General features: G+C 41.8%; 1 protein-coding gene across 8 annotated transcripts in view; it reads right to left on the bottom strand.

Moving 5' to 3' along the window:
• Nucleotides 1-2,331: 2,331 nt before the first annotated feature.
• myo9aa (myosin IXAa) overlaps nucleotides 2,332-17,019 on the bottom strand; it is a 105,019-nt gene continuing 90,331 nt past the window's right edge. For 5 of the 8 annotated variants that reach the window (XM_079157949.1, XM_079157952.1, XM_079157955.1 and 2 more), the window contains 19 exons: nucleotides 14,902-16,653; nucleotides 14,247-14,349; nucleotides 13,814-14,023; nucleotides 13,014-13,111; nucleotides 12,344-12,480; nucleotides 12,001-12,224; nucleotides 11,677-11,793; nucleotides 10,785-10,973; nucleotides 10,376-10,426; nucleotides 10,026-10,137; nucleotides 8,348-8,409; nucleotides 7,900-8,092; nucleotides 7,078-7,206; nucleotides 6,819-6,924; nucleotides 6,600-6,731; nucleotides 5,937-6,060; nucleotides 4,382-4,590; nucleotides 4,020-4,162; nucleotides 2,332-3,912 (listed from right to left, as the gene is read on the bottom strand). In XM_079157949.1, the coding sequence (XP_079014075.1) occupies nucleotides 3,422-3,912; nucleotides 4,020-4,162; nucleotides 4,382-4,590; nucleotides 5,937-6,060; nucleotides 6,600-6,731; nucleotides 6,819-6,924; nucleotides 7,078-7,206; nucleotides 7,900-8,092; nucleotides 8,348-8,409; nucleotides 10,026-10,137; nucleotides 10,376-10,426; nucleotides 10,785-10,973; nucleotides 11,677-11,793; nucleotides 12,001-12,224; nucleotides 12,344-12,480; nucleotides 13,014-13,111; nucleotides 13,814-14,023; nucleotides 14,247-14,349; nucleotides 14,902-16,653 (4,582 nt within the window). In that variant the 3' untranslated portion in view covers nucleotides 2,332-3,421. The remainder of the gene's footprint in view (nucleotides 3,913-4,019; nucleotides 4,163-4,381; nucleotides 4,591-5,936; nucleotides 6,061-6,599; nucleotides 6,732-6,818; nucleotides 6,925-7,077; nucleotides 7,207-7,899; nucleotides 8,093-8,347; nucleotides 8,410-10,025; nucleotides 10,138-10,375; nucleotides 10,427-10,784; nucleotides 10,974-11,676; nucleotides 11,794-12,000; nucleotides 12,225-12,343; nucleotides 12,481-13,013; nucleotides 13,112-13,813; nucleotides 14,024-14,246; nucleotides 14,350-14,901; nucleotides 16,654-17,019) is intronic. The other 3 variants (XM_079157951.1, XM_079157956.1, XM_079157950.1) reach the window with 2 other exon arrangements.

Here is a 17,019-nt window from a genome sequence, read left to right as displayed (position 1 = left end):
AGTACAAGTATCTCAGAATTGTAAAAACAAGTACATGAACAAATGTACTTTGATACATTACACCACTGCTTTCAGATGTGTATCTCTGTAAAGTACTTTGCACCTCTTGCTTGAAAAGTGCTCAGAAAACAACCTGATTTTTCTAACATGCCTGCTGATCCATGATTAGATAGCAAACATGACATAAAACATGATACATAAGCGTAACAACAACACATAAGGCTGCATCCTATTTAAGGCTATTTACATGTTTTTGATGACATGTTATCTTCATTAGCGCACTCAAGCACAGAGCCTACATTTGGGTTGGTTTTGTTATAAGTCCTCAAAAAAACTCTTTTAAAGTAAAAGTAAATAATGCTGTATTCTCTTTCATTTCAATTACAGGTGGAGACTTTAAACGGATATTTTACTGAAACTCCTAAGGCAAGTTATTACTTAACATTACATTTCCTGGTTGTACCCCTTTTAGCTGTTGCAAATGCCTCCTAACTGCTTTCATGGTTATTGCCTGACTCTCTGGTATCCAAAGGTGACGAAACAAATGGATTTTACGAAATTTGAATGAAAACAAAATTAAGAATTGTCTGCTCTCCTCGGGCGACATAAGAGGTTAGCTGTATATCACAGGAGAAGTTGAATATGTTTATAATTGCAAAGCCAATTTCGGTTTATATCAGAGGAGGAAAATGGACCCCAAAGCATAGATTGTCATTTTTGTGAGGATAAAAATGCACAAGACATGACTCCTGGGTTGAGTAATTCCTCTAAAGTCAATTGACTTTACAGGACAGAAGCAGCACCTAAAGGATGAATAAATATAGAAAAAGGCAACACAAACTGTACATTACCTGTTCTTCCAAGAGGAAGTAGCCTGATTTGTATTACTTCATTACCCTGAAGGAGGCAACAGATTGTTAAAGCAACTTAAAAAAGTGCACAGTAGTGAAGTACAGATCTCTGGCAGGTGTTTCTTCCTCTCCCGTCCTCATCTCGTGCCTAACTTTAATGGATAGTAACATATGGAGTATAGAATTTATCTGCAGATGCACCGGTTCAAAATGAGATCAAACTTTTCAATGGATGTCAGCTTTTGAGCCACAACAAAAGGTCAAAATGTGCATGGCCTGCAACATATTAGGTAAGGTTTATTTTTAGCCTTAGCCGATTGCCAGAAATGCCTTTTGCTTCTGAAGCAGTTGTTGATCACTTGCTGCTCCGACCGGACGGCTAAGAAAAGTGAGGAGTCAGCAGTCAATGACGGTATAAAACTATTTTTTTAAGGAGTTGTGAACCACTGCAACCATGAAAAGTCCTTTAACATAAAGGTATAAATGAGCACAAAAAATATCAGGCTGATGGGTCAAGTAGTACAGACAGAGACGGACAAACAGAAGCACATGCACTCTAACTTATGACCCAGCACATGATCTTCCCGCAGGCTTCCTTCTCGCAGAGATGCAGTAAGATACTTAAAAACATGGCCACTGTCTGGGTAATTATTTGCTACAATATAAACTTCTTAGGAAGGAGCTCCTTCTCTGTTAAAGAAACGGTGGCACTGTAGCATTTGTGACCAAAAACAATAAACGCTGCGTCATTCAAATACAGCAAAGTATAAGTATCGTTGAGGCACAAAACATTGAGGACAATCAAGCCTCTTCCTTAAAGTGTAGTATAACTATTACTGAACAGTGGCCTCTGACAGGGCCAATTATGGAATAATGGTAGATGCTAAAATGTAGTGTAACAGTAGGACAATAGTCATTATACAGCAACTTCTGTTCACAACAATAGTTTGCTAACATTAGCTACCGTTATCTACTGGTAATACTGGATCAAGTAAGAATATTGCAGCGAAACCCCTGTGAGTACTGAATCAAGCAAATTAACTCTGCCTTTCATCTGTAAGATAAATAATGTGTTTCTTCTATCAAAAGTTACGTGGCCTCATTTAATCATTGACAATTGCAGATTTCCCCGTCTGTGGAACACATCTGCACCCTTGCTAATTGTACTGAATGTATCATATTTGTTTGTGGTATCATTGATAATAAATCGGTATCCATGTAAAATTCACAGCAGACATTTTGACGTGTCACAGTAGGAAAAGTGTAAATAATAAAAATCCATTTCACTGCTTCAGTTTCAGCGTCCTGGTATTTGTCATACTGGACTCAAAATGTCTGCTGTGAACATTTTGAAATATGTCATCTGCAGTACTTTGACATTGTTGCAAAATACTCTTAATGTCGGAAAGATACACTGAAATGACAAAATCATAGACATTCTCAATAATAAAGACAAAAGACATACTGGTTTTATGTTCTTTCTTGGTTGCTATTGAGCAAACACTTTACAGGAGTCAGGAGGTGGGGATGGGTTTGGGAGTGGGGGGTAACAATAGGTTTCAAGAATAGAATGGCATTTGTCCACTATACTGTACATATGAACTGTATTGTACAATTACAATTGTAGTATGGCTGTTAAGCAGAGAATGCAGGGATTTTATACACATCCAACATTTTTACAGAGCTGGGATCCCCTTTGGCTGGAATAAACACCAGCTGACTTGGTCCCTTTGATGGCGTTATTTCCCTTGTAAGGGGGAAAGAAGCAGCACAAACTTACAACACATGAAGTGGTTTTTCTCTTTCTCACACATACACACAGTCAAGCTGCATAAGCGCTCGGCACATGCACACAAACAAACATAAATCATCCACCGCCAAAATCCGTACATCTCTGTCCAAGATACTCAAGAAAAAAAGAAAAAAAAGATAAATATTTGACTTCAACTACCCTACCCAGCAGAGGCTGGTGTTCCGGCTTTGTACAGTATTTATACCTGTATATTATATGCTATAAAGAATTTCTGTGCCATTAAAATTTATTAAATAAGGGAAAATAAATTTGTAGTAACAGATCAACCACTGCTTACACTGATTGTTATGAACTGTAAACTCATAAAGCCGCGAATAATTGTGAGCTTTACGTTCACTGTAACATCCGTGACGCCTGATGTTGCCGGGTTTCTTCTCATTTATTGAAAGTATACTGCTTCAGCTTTCCAGCTCCGTAACGTTCCCTGATGCTTAGTGGTCTTCGGCATATTCCAACATTCCCTTTTCTCTGTCCTCCTGCTCAGTGCGTCTCCTCTTGGCGCCGAGTAAAGAGCTGCCGAGGCACTGTGAGAGCATGGGTGGCAGTTTAGTCTACCGAAGAGGAGCCTTTCCACTGATCTCCCCCCCCTGGAGGTGGAAACACTGTACACGGCACTTGGGGACACTTTTTTGCAGACTTTAAGAAAGGCTAAGCAAGAGTGCTTTGAGGAGCGGAGATCAATCGCATTACTTCCCATTGAGAATGTATACGCCTGCCAGGGAGTTGGATAGGGAGTGCTTTGGTGCCCCAGTGTCCTTCATACCATGAATTCATTACTGCCATACAATACCAGCTGTGGTATGTCTGGAGGGTCCCTGCCGTGGCCACTGCCTTCTCTGGAGTGCCTCAGGGATGAGTGCTTGGCCCCTATAAGTTTCTGTTTGCCCTTTTCTGGATTGAAGGTGCCTCTGCTTGTAAACTGGGGCCTTTCGTCACACGCTCCTTCCTGATCTGCTGTAGGGCTACTGTCTATGTTGTTGGATCGGGAGGCTTGAGATGCATTCAGAGCCTGGGCCTGTGCCGGACCCGAGCCTAAGGTGGGAGACTTGGAGTGGAAACCAAAACGCTGGGTGCTGGCAGAGGAGGAAGAGGACGATGGGTGGAAGTGTGATGAGGAAGAGTAGGAGGAAACACTAGAGCAAGAGTCCACAGAGTCCAGGGAGTCAGGCTGCCGGCGGAGAGCACGGCGTCGGGGGCTTGTCATGTCAGACCTCCGAGGCCAGGGGGAAGTCAATACTGGACCTCTCTCTGCAAAGAAAGGCAAAGACACGGTTAGTTTTGATCTTTTCTCTCCAATTATATATTAAAAACAGCAAACTGAAAGGTGAGTTGTGATTTCCTGCATAGCGACATACCAGAGAAGTCAGAAATGGTTCCCTCAGAGTCCACATTGAGGTTTTCAGAGCTGTCGGCTGTACCAATAGAAGCCTCCGACTCAAGGGTCTCATCATCCGACGCTCGTGGCTCCAGAGTCAATATCTCAAAAGTCAACTCCTCTCTGCAGAGGCAAACATTATCTAGATGAACAAATGAGCTGAACACACATGTTGAGACACAGCTAACAATAATAACACATGCAAATTGGAAATGTTATTTTTGTAAATTCAGTTCGTCAAAACAGTTATTGTCCCGTTACACTTTTCTTATAATCTGGAGTTATTTACGTATCAAGAAACAGTTGTTTTCAGAACATTGTAAGTGCAGTGACAGTGTTTACTTCTCTTTCTGCAGGCTTTCAATTTGCTCTGTCAGCACTTTCTCTTCCTGCTGCATGGCTGCCTGCTGATGCTCTGAAAATTTGGAAAATGTGTCCTCTCCTTCTTCACTGCCACTCTTTTCTATCACGGGTTCAGCCACAGATGGGAGCCGCGGACTAACCGGAGGCGAGGGCGTGTGGTAGCTCAGTCGCTGCACATGGCCTTTTCCCTGAGAAACAAGTCAGAGGCAGATGCTTTCTTCACACCATGTGAATACAACGTTTATGCTCAATAAAGAAAGCCGCTGACCAGCACTAAATGAAAACGGTTATGCTGTCATATACAGTACATTTCTCCACTTTTAGCAAGTAGCTACTCACTCACACATGCAGTGAACAAACCACATGAACAGCACAGCAGCACTGAATAACTGATCAAACACGAAATATAGATACAACGATACACAAACTTTACCTTTTTAGCTGCATTTGTCTGCTTAAAGCAAAAGTGAGAAGTAAAAAGAGGAGGAATCAGTAATGACAAGTTCATAAAAGTCGGTTTTAATGTGCGGCATCAAGGTCGGTCGGTTCTAGCAACTGATCTGCTGCCTTTCTAGCTGAGTGGCAGATGATGTGCACATCTCAGTTCTTAGAAGTGAAGCTAATAGTAGAAACAATATCACTGTTATGAGATAAAGATCAGGGGTCGACTGATTGCGGTTTTTCAATGGCCAATACCGATATGGGCGGCCGATATATAATGCTGATATAATTTTTTTTCTGTTTCATTTCTTTTTTTGCATCTGATAAAATACAACAATTTATAAATCTAACAAAATTGCAGAACTTAAATGAACATTTAACATTGTTATTGTCTGCATTGTCTCTGTTTGCTTAAGTAGATCTACACTGTTTGCAATGCACTTATTATAAATAAAAATCAACTAAATAAATGTCTTCAGGTTGTTGTTTTTCTGAGAAAGAACTAAAATGTGTAAACTTACATAATGAAAATGGAAATAAACAACCTTTGGTGGTTTTGGCCTCCTTTGTTACACATCAGCTACACTCAAGTTATAGAATATGCTAAACAAAATTGCCTTTTTATGCTCCATATTCAAAGAGGCATAATGTAGATCCAATGACAAGCGATTGCATGATGTCATGACTTTCATCCACAAGAGACAGTTACAACAAACAGAAGCTGAGTGAAGTGATGAGTCATGCTTCATGGATGGAGAAGGCAGATGTTAATATTTGAAGAGATGAGACTATGCAGAGGTCGGCACCACAACAACATCACCACTGGATGATAATTTGGGGATGTAATCCATGGTGTGCGTGTGTGTATACATACCACAGTGAGCGCTATGCTCATAAATCTAACAGCTATTAGTACGGGTTTCTGGGTAAAGGAAAGGACAGGTTAGGGAGGACAATCTGGAGAGGAGAAAAACAGCTTACAAAGGCGAAAATCAGGGAAGGAGTTTTTAGGGTGGCTCAGTCAGGAGGATTAAACGAGGCAAACAGCTGATTCTTCTGATAACAGTATATTTGTCATATCATTTGATCTTACCATCGACCGTCGAATGAGGGTCAGTCTGCACTTGGCCTTATTCTCTGCAAATTCCAGGCTGTTGATGTCCTTTAGTCGAACTTTGTACTTATTCATCTGTTCACAAATGATAAGTTCTACACACCTAAGGAGTGGAAAAACACACTTCAGAAGGACTGGAAATGCTTAACAATGGCACAGCAAAACGATAAGTTCATATTTATTTAATCAAAAGGCAAACCCTTTTCTACAAAGTCTGATTTATAAGTATACAGTGGCTCTCAAACAGAAAACAAATCAATAATTGTTTTTCTCAACCATTATTGAGGAAATCTGCAGTGAAAATAAACCAAGTAAACAATCATTTTATTGAAACAATAACATGGTGTAAGTTATAATTGATTTAAAAAAAAAAAAATGTAATTCTATCTCTCTGTCTGTCTATCAAGTTGAGCTTTTAGAAAAGAATGACACAAGGCCGTTCATCGTCAATGACAGAGGACCTGACAATATGTTCTGCTGACTTTGGTTTTGACTGATCTTGGTAGCCTTGCATACAGTGTTGTCAATTGCTCCCACATGAAACAGATTAATTTAGGATCCACTCCCGCCCCAAACTTTGTGAACCACTGCCTTTAGGCAAAGGCAGAGAATTAATTAGATATACATGAAGTGTGTTCTTACGCAGTCGTCTTGCCGATGTCCTGGACACTCTGCAGTGGATCAATGGTGTCTGGACAGCGCAGGATACAGGGAGCAAAAACTATAGCCAAGGCGTTAGCTGACATACGGTTTGTCTCCTCTTGTAAGGCGATCCTGGAAAGAATTAATTTAGTATTAGAATAGTCTACCAGGGAGGAAATAAATCCTACTCTAAGGATTACCATAAGAACTGATTTTTACCTGACAAGATGAAATATGAGGCGTTCAAGAGTGCTTAGGTGAGTTCTGCTTAGCTGGTCAACAACTGAATACACCCCTCTGATCGTTTCCTTTTTATCCTGCAAAGCTGGGGAGGCATTTCAACAAGACAAATCACCCTTTACTATTACAGCAAACAAATACTGCTGTTCACAATAATACATTGCGATTGTGGACACAATCTCCAATGTGATGGATTTGAAAACCCAATGGAGTTGGATACCTAATACTGATCACTTACCCATGGTACGTATAAACTCCTCATACAGCTCAAAGGTCATCAGAGGATTAGGCAGGTCTCTCAGCCACTGCTTGAAAGCACTAGCGATAACGTGGATGTTGTAGTCGTCCAGATTCATGCTGTTAATATCTGTGTGGTCACGAGGAGAGTGGAGACCATAGAAATAAACATCTGGGGTCATTTGACTGTTACAAGAGAAAACGGTGATTGTTGTTATGGTGAGAACACCTGTCAGTGGAGACCTAAAGTTTTGTCGCAGTTTGCCGTGAAAAGTGGGCGCAGGCCACCAGCCCACTGTTCATGTAAGCAATGTAGCATTAAAGCACGGTGGAATTAGCCAGTAGCTAGCTAACCAGACAGCTGTTCGCTAGTTAGCTAGCTAATTAGCTCACTAACAAGTTATCTAGCAAACTGTTTTTTTTATTCCAACATACTTTAATGCTACACTGGTTACAGAAAATGAGCCGACCAAAGTTGTCACTCATCTGGTGATAGCAATTTGTTTACCTACGCTGTGACAAAAGTGTGAGGATGAAGCGTTAAGTTGTTCAATTTACTGCTTGTTTTAGTCGTTACAGCAAAACCTCACCTCAGTGATTCTGTAACTCGCTGTAAGTCGGTTTAGTTTATATTGAAGTTAGCCCGCTATAACAAACATAAAAATGGCCGCCGCTCTGACCTTCCTGCTAAGATGATTTGAATGGGAATGTCCATTCTGCTACTAATATATAGCTATGGTGCAGACAAACCAACACTTAGTAATCACATTTAATCCTTCCCCACACATGTTTCTCAGTTTTAAAGGCGACTAGAATCATTCACCTGTGTCGAGTCCCTGCTTAAGTTCCTTAATTTTGTTGGTGGAGCCAGGTTTTCTGTATATTCCTTCAGTGTAGAGCCCATGCATCTCAATGTAGTTAATGAGCTTCTCCACTACCAGGGGCACCGTCCTCTCTTCATTAGTCAGACGAGAAACCTCCACTCCGAACTGTCTGGAGGAAAGCTCTGGATCAAACTGTTACGAGACACAAATAATACACTCTGTTAAACACAAAAACATGCACACACTTGAACAAAGAAACAAAGACTAATATTTTAAAATGCTTATAAGAATTGCTCACGTATTAAAAAAAAGGTATGTCTTTTAAGAAATATCACTGCCAGTGTATTAGATTGCAGTACTAACACTACCTACTGGAAATAAACCCACAGAAAAAACAATTAAGTGTCTTGGGACATTGTTGGCGGGCGCACAATATGGCCGACTCACCTTCTTGCTGCATTTGGTGGTCGTCTTCTGGCAGCACTTTCTGTGGCAGGCGTACCGGCACACTGGATGAACACAACCAAAAAAATCAAACGGATCATTTCCTCTATCCACAGACAGGCAGCGCCTCCTCATTATTCAGCAGAAGTTGGTACAAAAGAAAAAAATAAATGTATATATTATCGCTTGAGAGACCAAGGCAGTATTGGCTGGAGTGAGGAAAACATCCTGTGGGAATAAAGGACAGTCTGCAGAGACAGCGCCCCAGACCCCATGAGTCCAGTTGAAAACAATCTGATTAAGGGAGAGAGGGCGGGGCTCGCTCTGTGAGGCCAGACTGAAAACAGCTCGAACACAGACATGGTGTGTTTGTACAAGTTCACTGAATGCCTTAGTGGAGGAGAGGGTGTTTGTGTCTATTTGTGGTCACATAGATTTGGCATGAGAAGTTGTTTCTTTCAAAACACATTGCCTGATAGTAAATGTATTTAATATTCTGGAGTTGGTTACATCAGGACAATGTTGGCTATATGACTGAATGAGTTTATGTGTGTGTGCGAGAGAGAGAATGGCACGGTTTCAGCACTCACAGACATCACTGTGGACACAGGGCTTCTTTCCAACCTTTAAAATTGGTTGGCATAAGCTTTTGGTTGCCAAAACTCAAAGCCGGAATACTTCGCCTCCCAAGACTTCACAAATGTTCTTTTGTTTTTTTGTTCAGGTTCATCTGGTTCTTCGTCAGTTGAATACATTTTGCACATCGATTTGTGATGTTGACGGGTTAGTCCAACTTTTCACCCTGCAGTTGAACAACTTACTTTGCTTCTCCTTTGTCGCTCAAACAGATTCCTTTGCGCACGAGAGTAATGCACCAACGCACGTGCAGTATTTTCTGGTTTCGGTTCTGACTGTAACAGCGATATTTACATGTCACCAACGCAACAAATAGGGTATGGTTCACTTTTTGCTGTCTTTGTCTTTTATATGTTAAATACGTTTTTTTGCCACTGATGGCAACCACAGGTCGAGAATATGTTTCTGGTTTCTCAGAATGTTTGCCAATTACAACCTGGCAACCTGAGTCAGACTGGCAAGACTCCCAAATGGCTGATTCATTCCATGCTGAACTGACCGGTGTTCTTAGAGTTTTTATCAATCAGTTTCTGACGTCTTAGTTTTACTCATGTTCATGTCAAGTTGAGAAATGGTAGTGACATTTTTTCTATTAAAACTACTGTTGTATCAACCCAAATATTAATCACAGGGGTTTTTCCTCCGTGTGAGAGATGTTGGTGCTTCTACAAACACATAAATAAACACATATTGCAATTTCAACGTCACATATATTTTAGGGTTGCAACTTACAATTATTTTTTATCATCAATGAATCTGTTGATAATCGGAAGTATTTGGAAAATAGAGAAAAGCAGTAAATTTGCTGGAACCAGCAAATATGGGGAATTTTCCTTGATAAATGACAATCACTTTATTCAAATTGTAGAGGGTGAATTTTCTGTCAATTGAATCAATAATTAATTATTTCAGCACCTGAATATTTTACTCTTCAAAACTGCTTATCAAAAAAATGATCAATTTTCTCAGATCCACTGTATGAAATTCAGGGATTCTCAAGGACTGCTAAATCTAAACTTGTGTGATGTTTTGCAAGCACACTCACATTTGCACACACAGGCACGGTCCATCATCCAGATGAGTGATGAGCAGTATTCACAGTATGTGGGGATGCTGTACTGGGTGGACTTGAAGATGTGGCCGTTATGTTCCTCCACCTGCAGAGAACAGCAGAGCACAAGTTCAGGTTCATTTGAAGTTCACGTGCATATTTCCTTTCACATTTACATGTTTTTATTTTTCTTGTTTTAATAGCCTTTTCTATTCTGGTGGCTGGTGTGTTTATATCTTGTTATTCTAAACAGCAAAGCGGGGTGTAAAAGACTGGCTGTTAAAGCAAAGTGTTGTCTTTCCTCTGTTAGTTCTGAATAATGATGAGGATGAAGAGAGACTCACAATGTCTGTGTCCTTTTTCCTCCGTTTTTTGCGTTCAGGTTTAGGTACCTGCTGTAGTAAAATAAAACACAAAACAGAATAAAACACAAAACAGAACAACAGATACGTTTTTGCATTTATTTAGTTTCGTCACTGTATATAAATGCATTATTTGGAAATATAAACATCATGTAAAATGAGGATAAAATCTCTAGAAACGTACAATCCAGAAGGCTTCTTATACACCAGAGTGCATGACATATAACGTTTGTAAAGATACTTACAACTTTTCTTACACATTCAACTACAACAATTAACACACGTGTATTTCTTTGAGCAGAACAGAATACATTTAAAGGAGCACAAACTATCTTTTAACAGTTTAGCCATCATCACAAATCCTGTTTTCCATGAGGCTGTGAGTCTTTACCTTGCTGGGTGTGCTGTCCAGAGGTTTGTACTCGGTCATGAACTCATCCAGGAAAACCTTAAAGGTGTTGACCCACACCGTGACAGGAGACTCTCTCCAGTTCCTCTGCTCCTGTCGCATGGTCTTCTCCAAAATGTCCTCAAACAGAGCGTAGAGGTCTTTGTAGCGGGTACTCTTACCATCATCCATCTGCGGAGGAAGATGACGAGGTCACAGGAAGAGCACAGTATTAAGTATTAATTATTTGGAAATAATGTTCTAAGATCTAATTCTTTATCTGCTATAACGTAAAACTACTGTGATTTTATTACAATTTTGCACTTTTAATCAATGTGTTTGAGAAGTATCAAATTGTAACATTATCCATGACTCCCCTGTCGATAGAACATTATACATACTTTATAATCAACGTATAACACTGTAGAATCATAGTTATAACCACTCAATAATATTCATAATGCTTTATAACAATAGCCATAACACATTATAAAGCAATTTATAATGCCTTATAAGGTCAAGTATCATAATAATACCTTATTATTATGATACTTGACACATTTTTGATAATGTGATTATAAGTTCCTATAAGTTCCTATGTTTGCTTTAAGTGAGACAAATATAATAAAATCTATGCAGGAACAAAACTAAATATTGCACTTTACTTAAAGCACCTAATGTCCACTTAGAACAACTTATAATCACGTTATAATACCTTCTTACAGTGATTGTAATGCATTATAAAAAAATCACAATATATTACAACTATGGGAATTATAAAACACTATGGTCCTATATATTATAGGATCAGTGTAATTATACAGTGCTATAAACAGTTTATGAGTATGTTTATAATATTGTTACCAATCATGTACACAGTGTTGACAGCACTTACCGCAAGCGCTGTGGAGTAAGAGTTGAAGATGTTCAGACGGAATTCCTTCAAAGCCTTTTTAAACACGACGTCCACCATGGTGTCCTTCTTACTGTCCTCAGTGTCCAAGTCGTTGATCTAAAACAGGAACATCACAGTCATCTTTGTATGAATATGAACTTCCTAAAGTGTTGAGACATAAATAATAAAAACACATGCATTGTGTTCATCTGGAGTTACTCTCCTTGTGAGGACTTTGAGATGTTGAAGTACACGTGTAGGCGATATAATCATCTTTACCCACATATGTCGAGGGAATGAGAGAGAGAGCATGTTTGTCTGTACCTTCTTCATGAGGAAGTCGTTCATGCTCCTGTAGTCGTTGGTGCAGTTGAGGATCTGCAGCGCATCGTTCTGCCACTGAGCAGGCTCCAGAGCCACGCTGCTGATCTTAACGCTGCGCCGCCGCTTCACCTTGGGAGACGGCTCCTTGTTCTCCTTCAAGTCTCTGAACCCTCGATCCAAAATCAGGTCAGGACTGCAGGGGGGCGACATGTTCTCTTGACCTGCTGTGTGGAAGGGAACAAAGGATTTGTGCAGGTGAGTCAAATGTACTTCAGGTGCATTCAAAGACAGTATTTTAGCACCCAAAGTGAAAGTCCTATTCATTTGCTTTTGGATAACACACCCTCTCCCAGCAATGGCCCAGTGTCCCCATAGTCTCCATCCGGGGAATCAGCCCCGCAGATCAGCTTTTCTCTGGATGTCTTCTTATCCCCATACTTAGTCTTGCCCCAGAAACGCATCTTACGACCCCTGTTCAAACTTAAAACAAAATTGAGACATTCTTTGATTACTGATGGAAAATTGAGATTAAAATATAAATAGCTTCAACAAGTGACAAAACAGTACTTCAAGTTACTACGAGGAACTTTAACTTTGTGTTGATTTTGGAGGTTACTGTGGACAAAAGCGGTAGTGATCCTGAAAAGTCCCTTTAGAAAACGGCTCATTTGACTGCAGCAGGGTCTGACAGTCTGTCCCGCACAGTCCTGGTTCTGGCTCTCCTGTGACTCCCTTTCCTCCAACGGGCCCATTAATGCAACTGAGTTTGACCCAGTGTCACTGATGCCAAGCATTGAGAATATGATAGAGAACTACATAGAAATAGCCACTCTTCTTGCTGTCTCGTTTATTATTATAGGTCATATAGAGGCATCATTATTAAATTAAGACTGTTTCATAACCAGTGAAAAGTTCCTCACAGTGACCTTAACAATTTATATTAAGGCCAAGATATAAAGAAAAACTTTTAGGTAAAACTCTGTGTGGCAGCAATGCAGAGTTGAGGAACAAACCTTCCATCTTGAGAGTTCTTACGCATGGAGTCCTCTTTGACCAAATCTCCTGACGACATGGCTTTGTGTATCTTCTTTTGCTCCTCAGAGCTGGCAGGCTGAAATAACACCAGGTTGGAGAAATGTTAAAAACAGACCAAAAAGCCAGACAGCCTCTCTATTATGAATATACATTCAGCCCCCGAGTACATTATGATCTGAGGACAAGTTCGAGCCAGCAGAGGGCAGCATCACAAACCTGGAGCTGCACCAGCCACATTAACCTGACGTCTTTTAGGCATCAGTAAAAGTGAACATGCAGTTTATCGTAATCCTGATACAACAAAGCAATAACACGACAAATAATATATGAAATATATGACACGGATTCCTAGGAAAAGAGCAGTTAAAAGACAGTAGGAGTGTGTTAGATGATGAAGACCATCAAGAGTGAATGATGACCTTTTTCAAGGATTCCCAAGGTCTGACTCGTGACGAGTGCTAAGAGAGGAACAATAACCAAGTGACATGTAAAACATTGTTATTTAACAAGGAAGAGAAGAAGTCAGTGTTACAGCTGTAAGAGAAAAAGAAGCCAATCGTGTTAGAAAAGCAACTAAGTTAAAGGATTAGTGTTGAAAGGGAAAACATGTAAAATGCCTTCCCCTTTTATGGAAAGTTTAAGAAAATTAGTTGAAGCTCAGTTTGAGTCAGTGGTGTAGATCTATGCTCTCTCTGGGGAGGGGGTTAGAAATGTCAAAGAGAAGCCACGCTTTAAGACCGTATAGAGGGCCACTGATGGCTTGGATGGCGCCTGTTACCATGTCAGAGTCACTGAAACAGGACTTTCTCAAGCCCGTCTCCGTGGAGCTCTGTTTGGCGAGCGGCAGACTGTAATGACGGGGGCTGCTGCTGTCGTCGTCATAGTCCTCGTCTGAATCGCCCCCAACTGAGAGGATGGGGGCGCGGGTGAGGAAGTCGGAGCGGGTGCGTGCCATTCTAGCTTTCTTTTTTTGGCCCGCTCTGCCAACCTGGAGTTTCATCAGAAGTGATAACAGCATGTTTTAAAAAGGAGCCTTTAATAACCTGAAAAAGAGCTTCAGTGCATTTTGTTCTTCATGTCGGTCAATTGTGGCGTTTAAGGTGTAAGATTTGGGGCTGCCAAGATATATTAATTCATTCACAACACAAAAAAAGGCACTCCTGCAAACTCGCAAAAACATGCTTTGTTCTAAAAAAGGAGAGTTTGCTTACATCCCGTGTTTTTGCCCCTTTAGAGGGCTTGGAGACGGGTGACGATGCTTCTCTGGGAGCGGCTGCAGGCGTTTCTCTAGAAGCAGCTTCCCTGTCAAACCTGCTGGACAACAAGAGGAACAAATGTAAATACATAATGTTAATAATAAAGTAATGGCTCCAAATAGAGAATTCATTGAGTAAAAAAAACAAGAATGCCAATGAATAATTCATGCTACCACGATTAATTCTAGTTATCTATTATATATTATATTATATTATATTATTATATTAATGTTATATATTAAATGGAAACTTGTTTTAATGACCTCTTGAATGTAAACTTATCTGTGTAGATTTATTCATCCATTTATTTGTTTATGGTTATCGTGACTTTGCATGTTTTTTTTTCTCTTGGATTTTGATTATTGTAAGGTATTGTCATTATTCCTACAATAATTCTATTTATGATTCTTTAACTTTTCTGTACTTTTTTTTGCATTTCAAATTTTTATTTCAAAACTTTTACTTGTTATGCACCGAAAAAAAGGTAAAAAGCTGCCTGGCAAAAAAACTGGTTCTGCATAATAACAAAAACATCCATAGTGCAAGCAAATAAATTGAATCTAATAATAAGTACATTTAATAGTGTAAAATGTATCAATCCATTACTCACTTTGTAAATGTGACTTTGTCCTTTGGAGAGAAGAAGATGTTTGGTTTGTCCTTCAAACTAACTGTGGTGCCTTGATCACTTGGTGTCTTCTTGTTCGCTGCTCTCGCTCTGGTTCCTCCTCCATCTTTGGACTCCAGCGTGAGTTTGGGCGCCCAGCCCTCAGCAACAGGCCTGCTCTCCTTGCGTCTTTCTCTGGGAACAGAAGCAGGTGGAGGGGGCAGCTTCGGGTGAGGGGCGCTGCCCTGGATGTCCACACCCGGGGGAGAGCGCACCGATGGGGCCGTGGAGTCCGACTGTGTTCTGGCAGGAGGAGCGAGCTCTGGTGTTCTCTCGATCAGCAGGGAGCTGGGTCTGCGGCGCACCCTGGAGGTTGCGGCGCCACCACCAACATCTTGTCCACCCTGTCGACTCTGCTGTATCCTGTGCAGCGCTTCTCCTCTTTGTTTTTCAAACATGTCCCTCTCGTACTGAGCGAAGTAAAGACGCTGCTGCTCCAGCACTTCTTTCTGCTGTCTGATCTGCTCCATCATCTCCTTCTCGTTCTGCTGCTGCTGATTACGCTGCCTCACCTCCTTCTCCTCGTTCAGTCGCACCAGCTTCTCGATGACCGCCTGGTCAGCCTGAGGGCCAGAGGTGGAAACGGGGACGAGAGCCGGGTCTGGTTTCTCCCCCGTCTGAGCCCTGGAGTCTCGAACCTCTGCAGGGGGACGGACAATATCACTCAGCTCTTGGCTTAGCGGTGTTTCTTTCTGCATGCTGATGACCACCACCACTGGTCGCCGCGATGACTCCCGCCTCTCTTTGAGAAGCTTGGTGACAGTGGTGGTGGAGGTGGTCGTGGAGACGGCTGCCTCCGTATTTTGTTTGGGCTCTTCAGCAGGACGACGGGAGACGGCTGTGCTGCTCTCACTAGCAGGGACGTAAAAGGTAGGGAGGTAGTTCTCCATTTTGGGCGGATGTTTGGGGGCAGAGGGGGCTGCCGGATCCATTTTGGTCTGGCGCTGTCTGCCTTGGTGGGCAACTGCATCTGTCCTGTGCGGTTCGAGTGGCCTCGGGCTCGATGAAACAACCTCCACATTGGGCTCAGTTGCTGGAGCTACTGAAGCAACAGGGGAGCAGAGGTCCTCACTGTCCGTCACCTCTTCTATGGCCTTGGGGGCCTCGTCTTCCATGCTGAGAAGCTCGAAGCTGCCTTTGGAGCTCTGGCTGTCAGGCGTGCCCTGGGGTGAACAAAGAGGTGGCGTCGCCGGGGCCACCAGCTCCACAGACCAGCGGCGTTCCTCGGATGGGGACGAGGCTCCACCACTGGTCGCCCGGACCTTGAGGAGCTCCAGGCTGAACTTGGCCTGTTCCAATTCTCTCATCCGCCGGCTCTCTCTCTTGGCCCGAGTGGTTTTCTGGCTGGGCTCATCTAAAGTTCTGGACCTCTCTCGCACCACCACGGTGGACGTCTGGGTCGAGTCCGATGCTTCAGTTTGCGCTTTGGAGGGGCCATCTCTCGTCCGAGCATGTTCTCTTCCTTCTCCTTCCTCTCTGACGGCGCCCTCGTGGCTGCTCAGGATTTGGAGGCTCCTTTCTCGCTGCTCGTAGGAGCGATCCTCCCACGTGCTGAGGTCCAACCCCATGATCCTCTCAGGAGGCTCCTCTTCTGCTCCTGGCGAGAGACTCACCTGGCCATTCTGTAGTTGAAGCAGCTTCTCCTGCTGCTGCTCCTTCTCCTCCCTCAGTCTCTGTTCTCTCAGCTGTTTGAAGCTGTCAATCAAGAAGGCATGGTTACAACTTTAGCTGATGTCAAACTACTTCCTACTGCTAGTATCAAGATACATTATTCAGAACAAACTCAAGTATTGACCAAAGTTAAAAAGTCTTTCTCTCAGTGGCTCAGCTGATCGTAGAGCAGCTTTGGGTTGCTTGCGTAATGGCATGCTTTTACCAAGCCTGGTCAATAAGCACACTGAACAATGACCAAATACACTGCAGGCAGGAGTTAGAATTAATCTGGCTTTTCACCAGCTTGAGCAAAAATCATGCAGTCACCTGTGTGTTACAGCTTTAAAAAAATGCTAAAATGTTTGTTTTTGATGAATTACATGAAGGTGCTAGTGCTCAGGAACAGGT

The sequence above is a fragment of the Pholis gunnellus genome (genome assembly GCF_910591455.1).
Source record: "Pholis gunnellus genome assembly, chromosome: 1".
In the NCBI taxonomy this organism is placed as follows: domain Eukaryota; kingdom Metazoa; phylum Chordata; class Actinopteri; order Perciformes; family Pholidae; genus Pholis; species Pholis gunnellus.
Note: the sequence above shows the minus strand (reverse complement) of the source record. Positions and strands in the feature narration are given on the sequence as shown.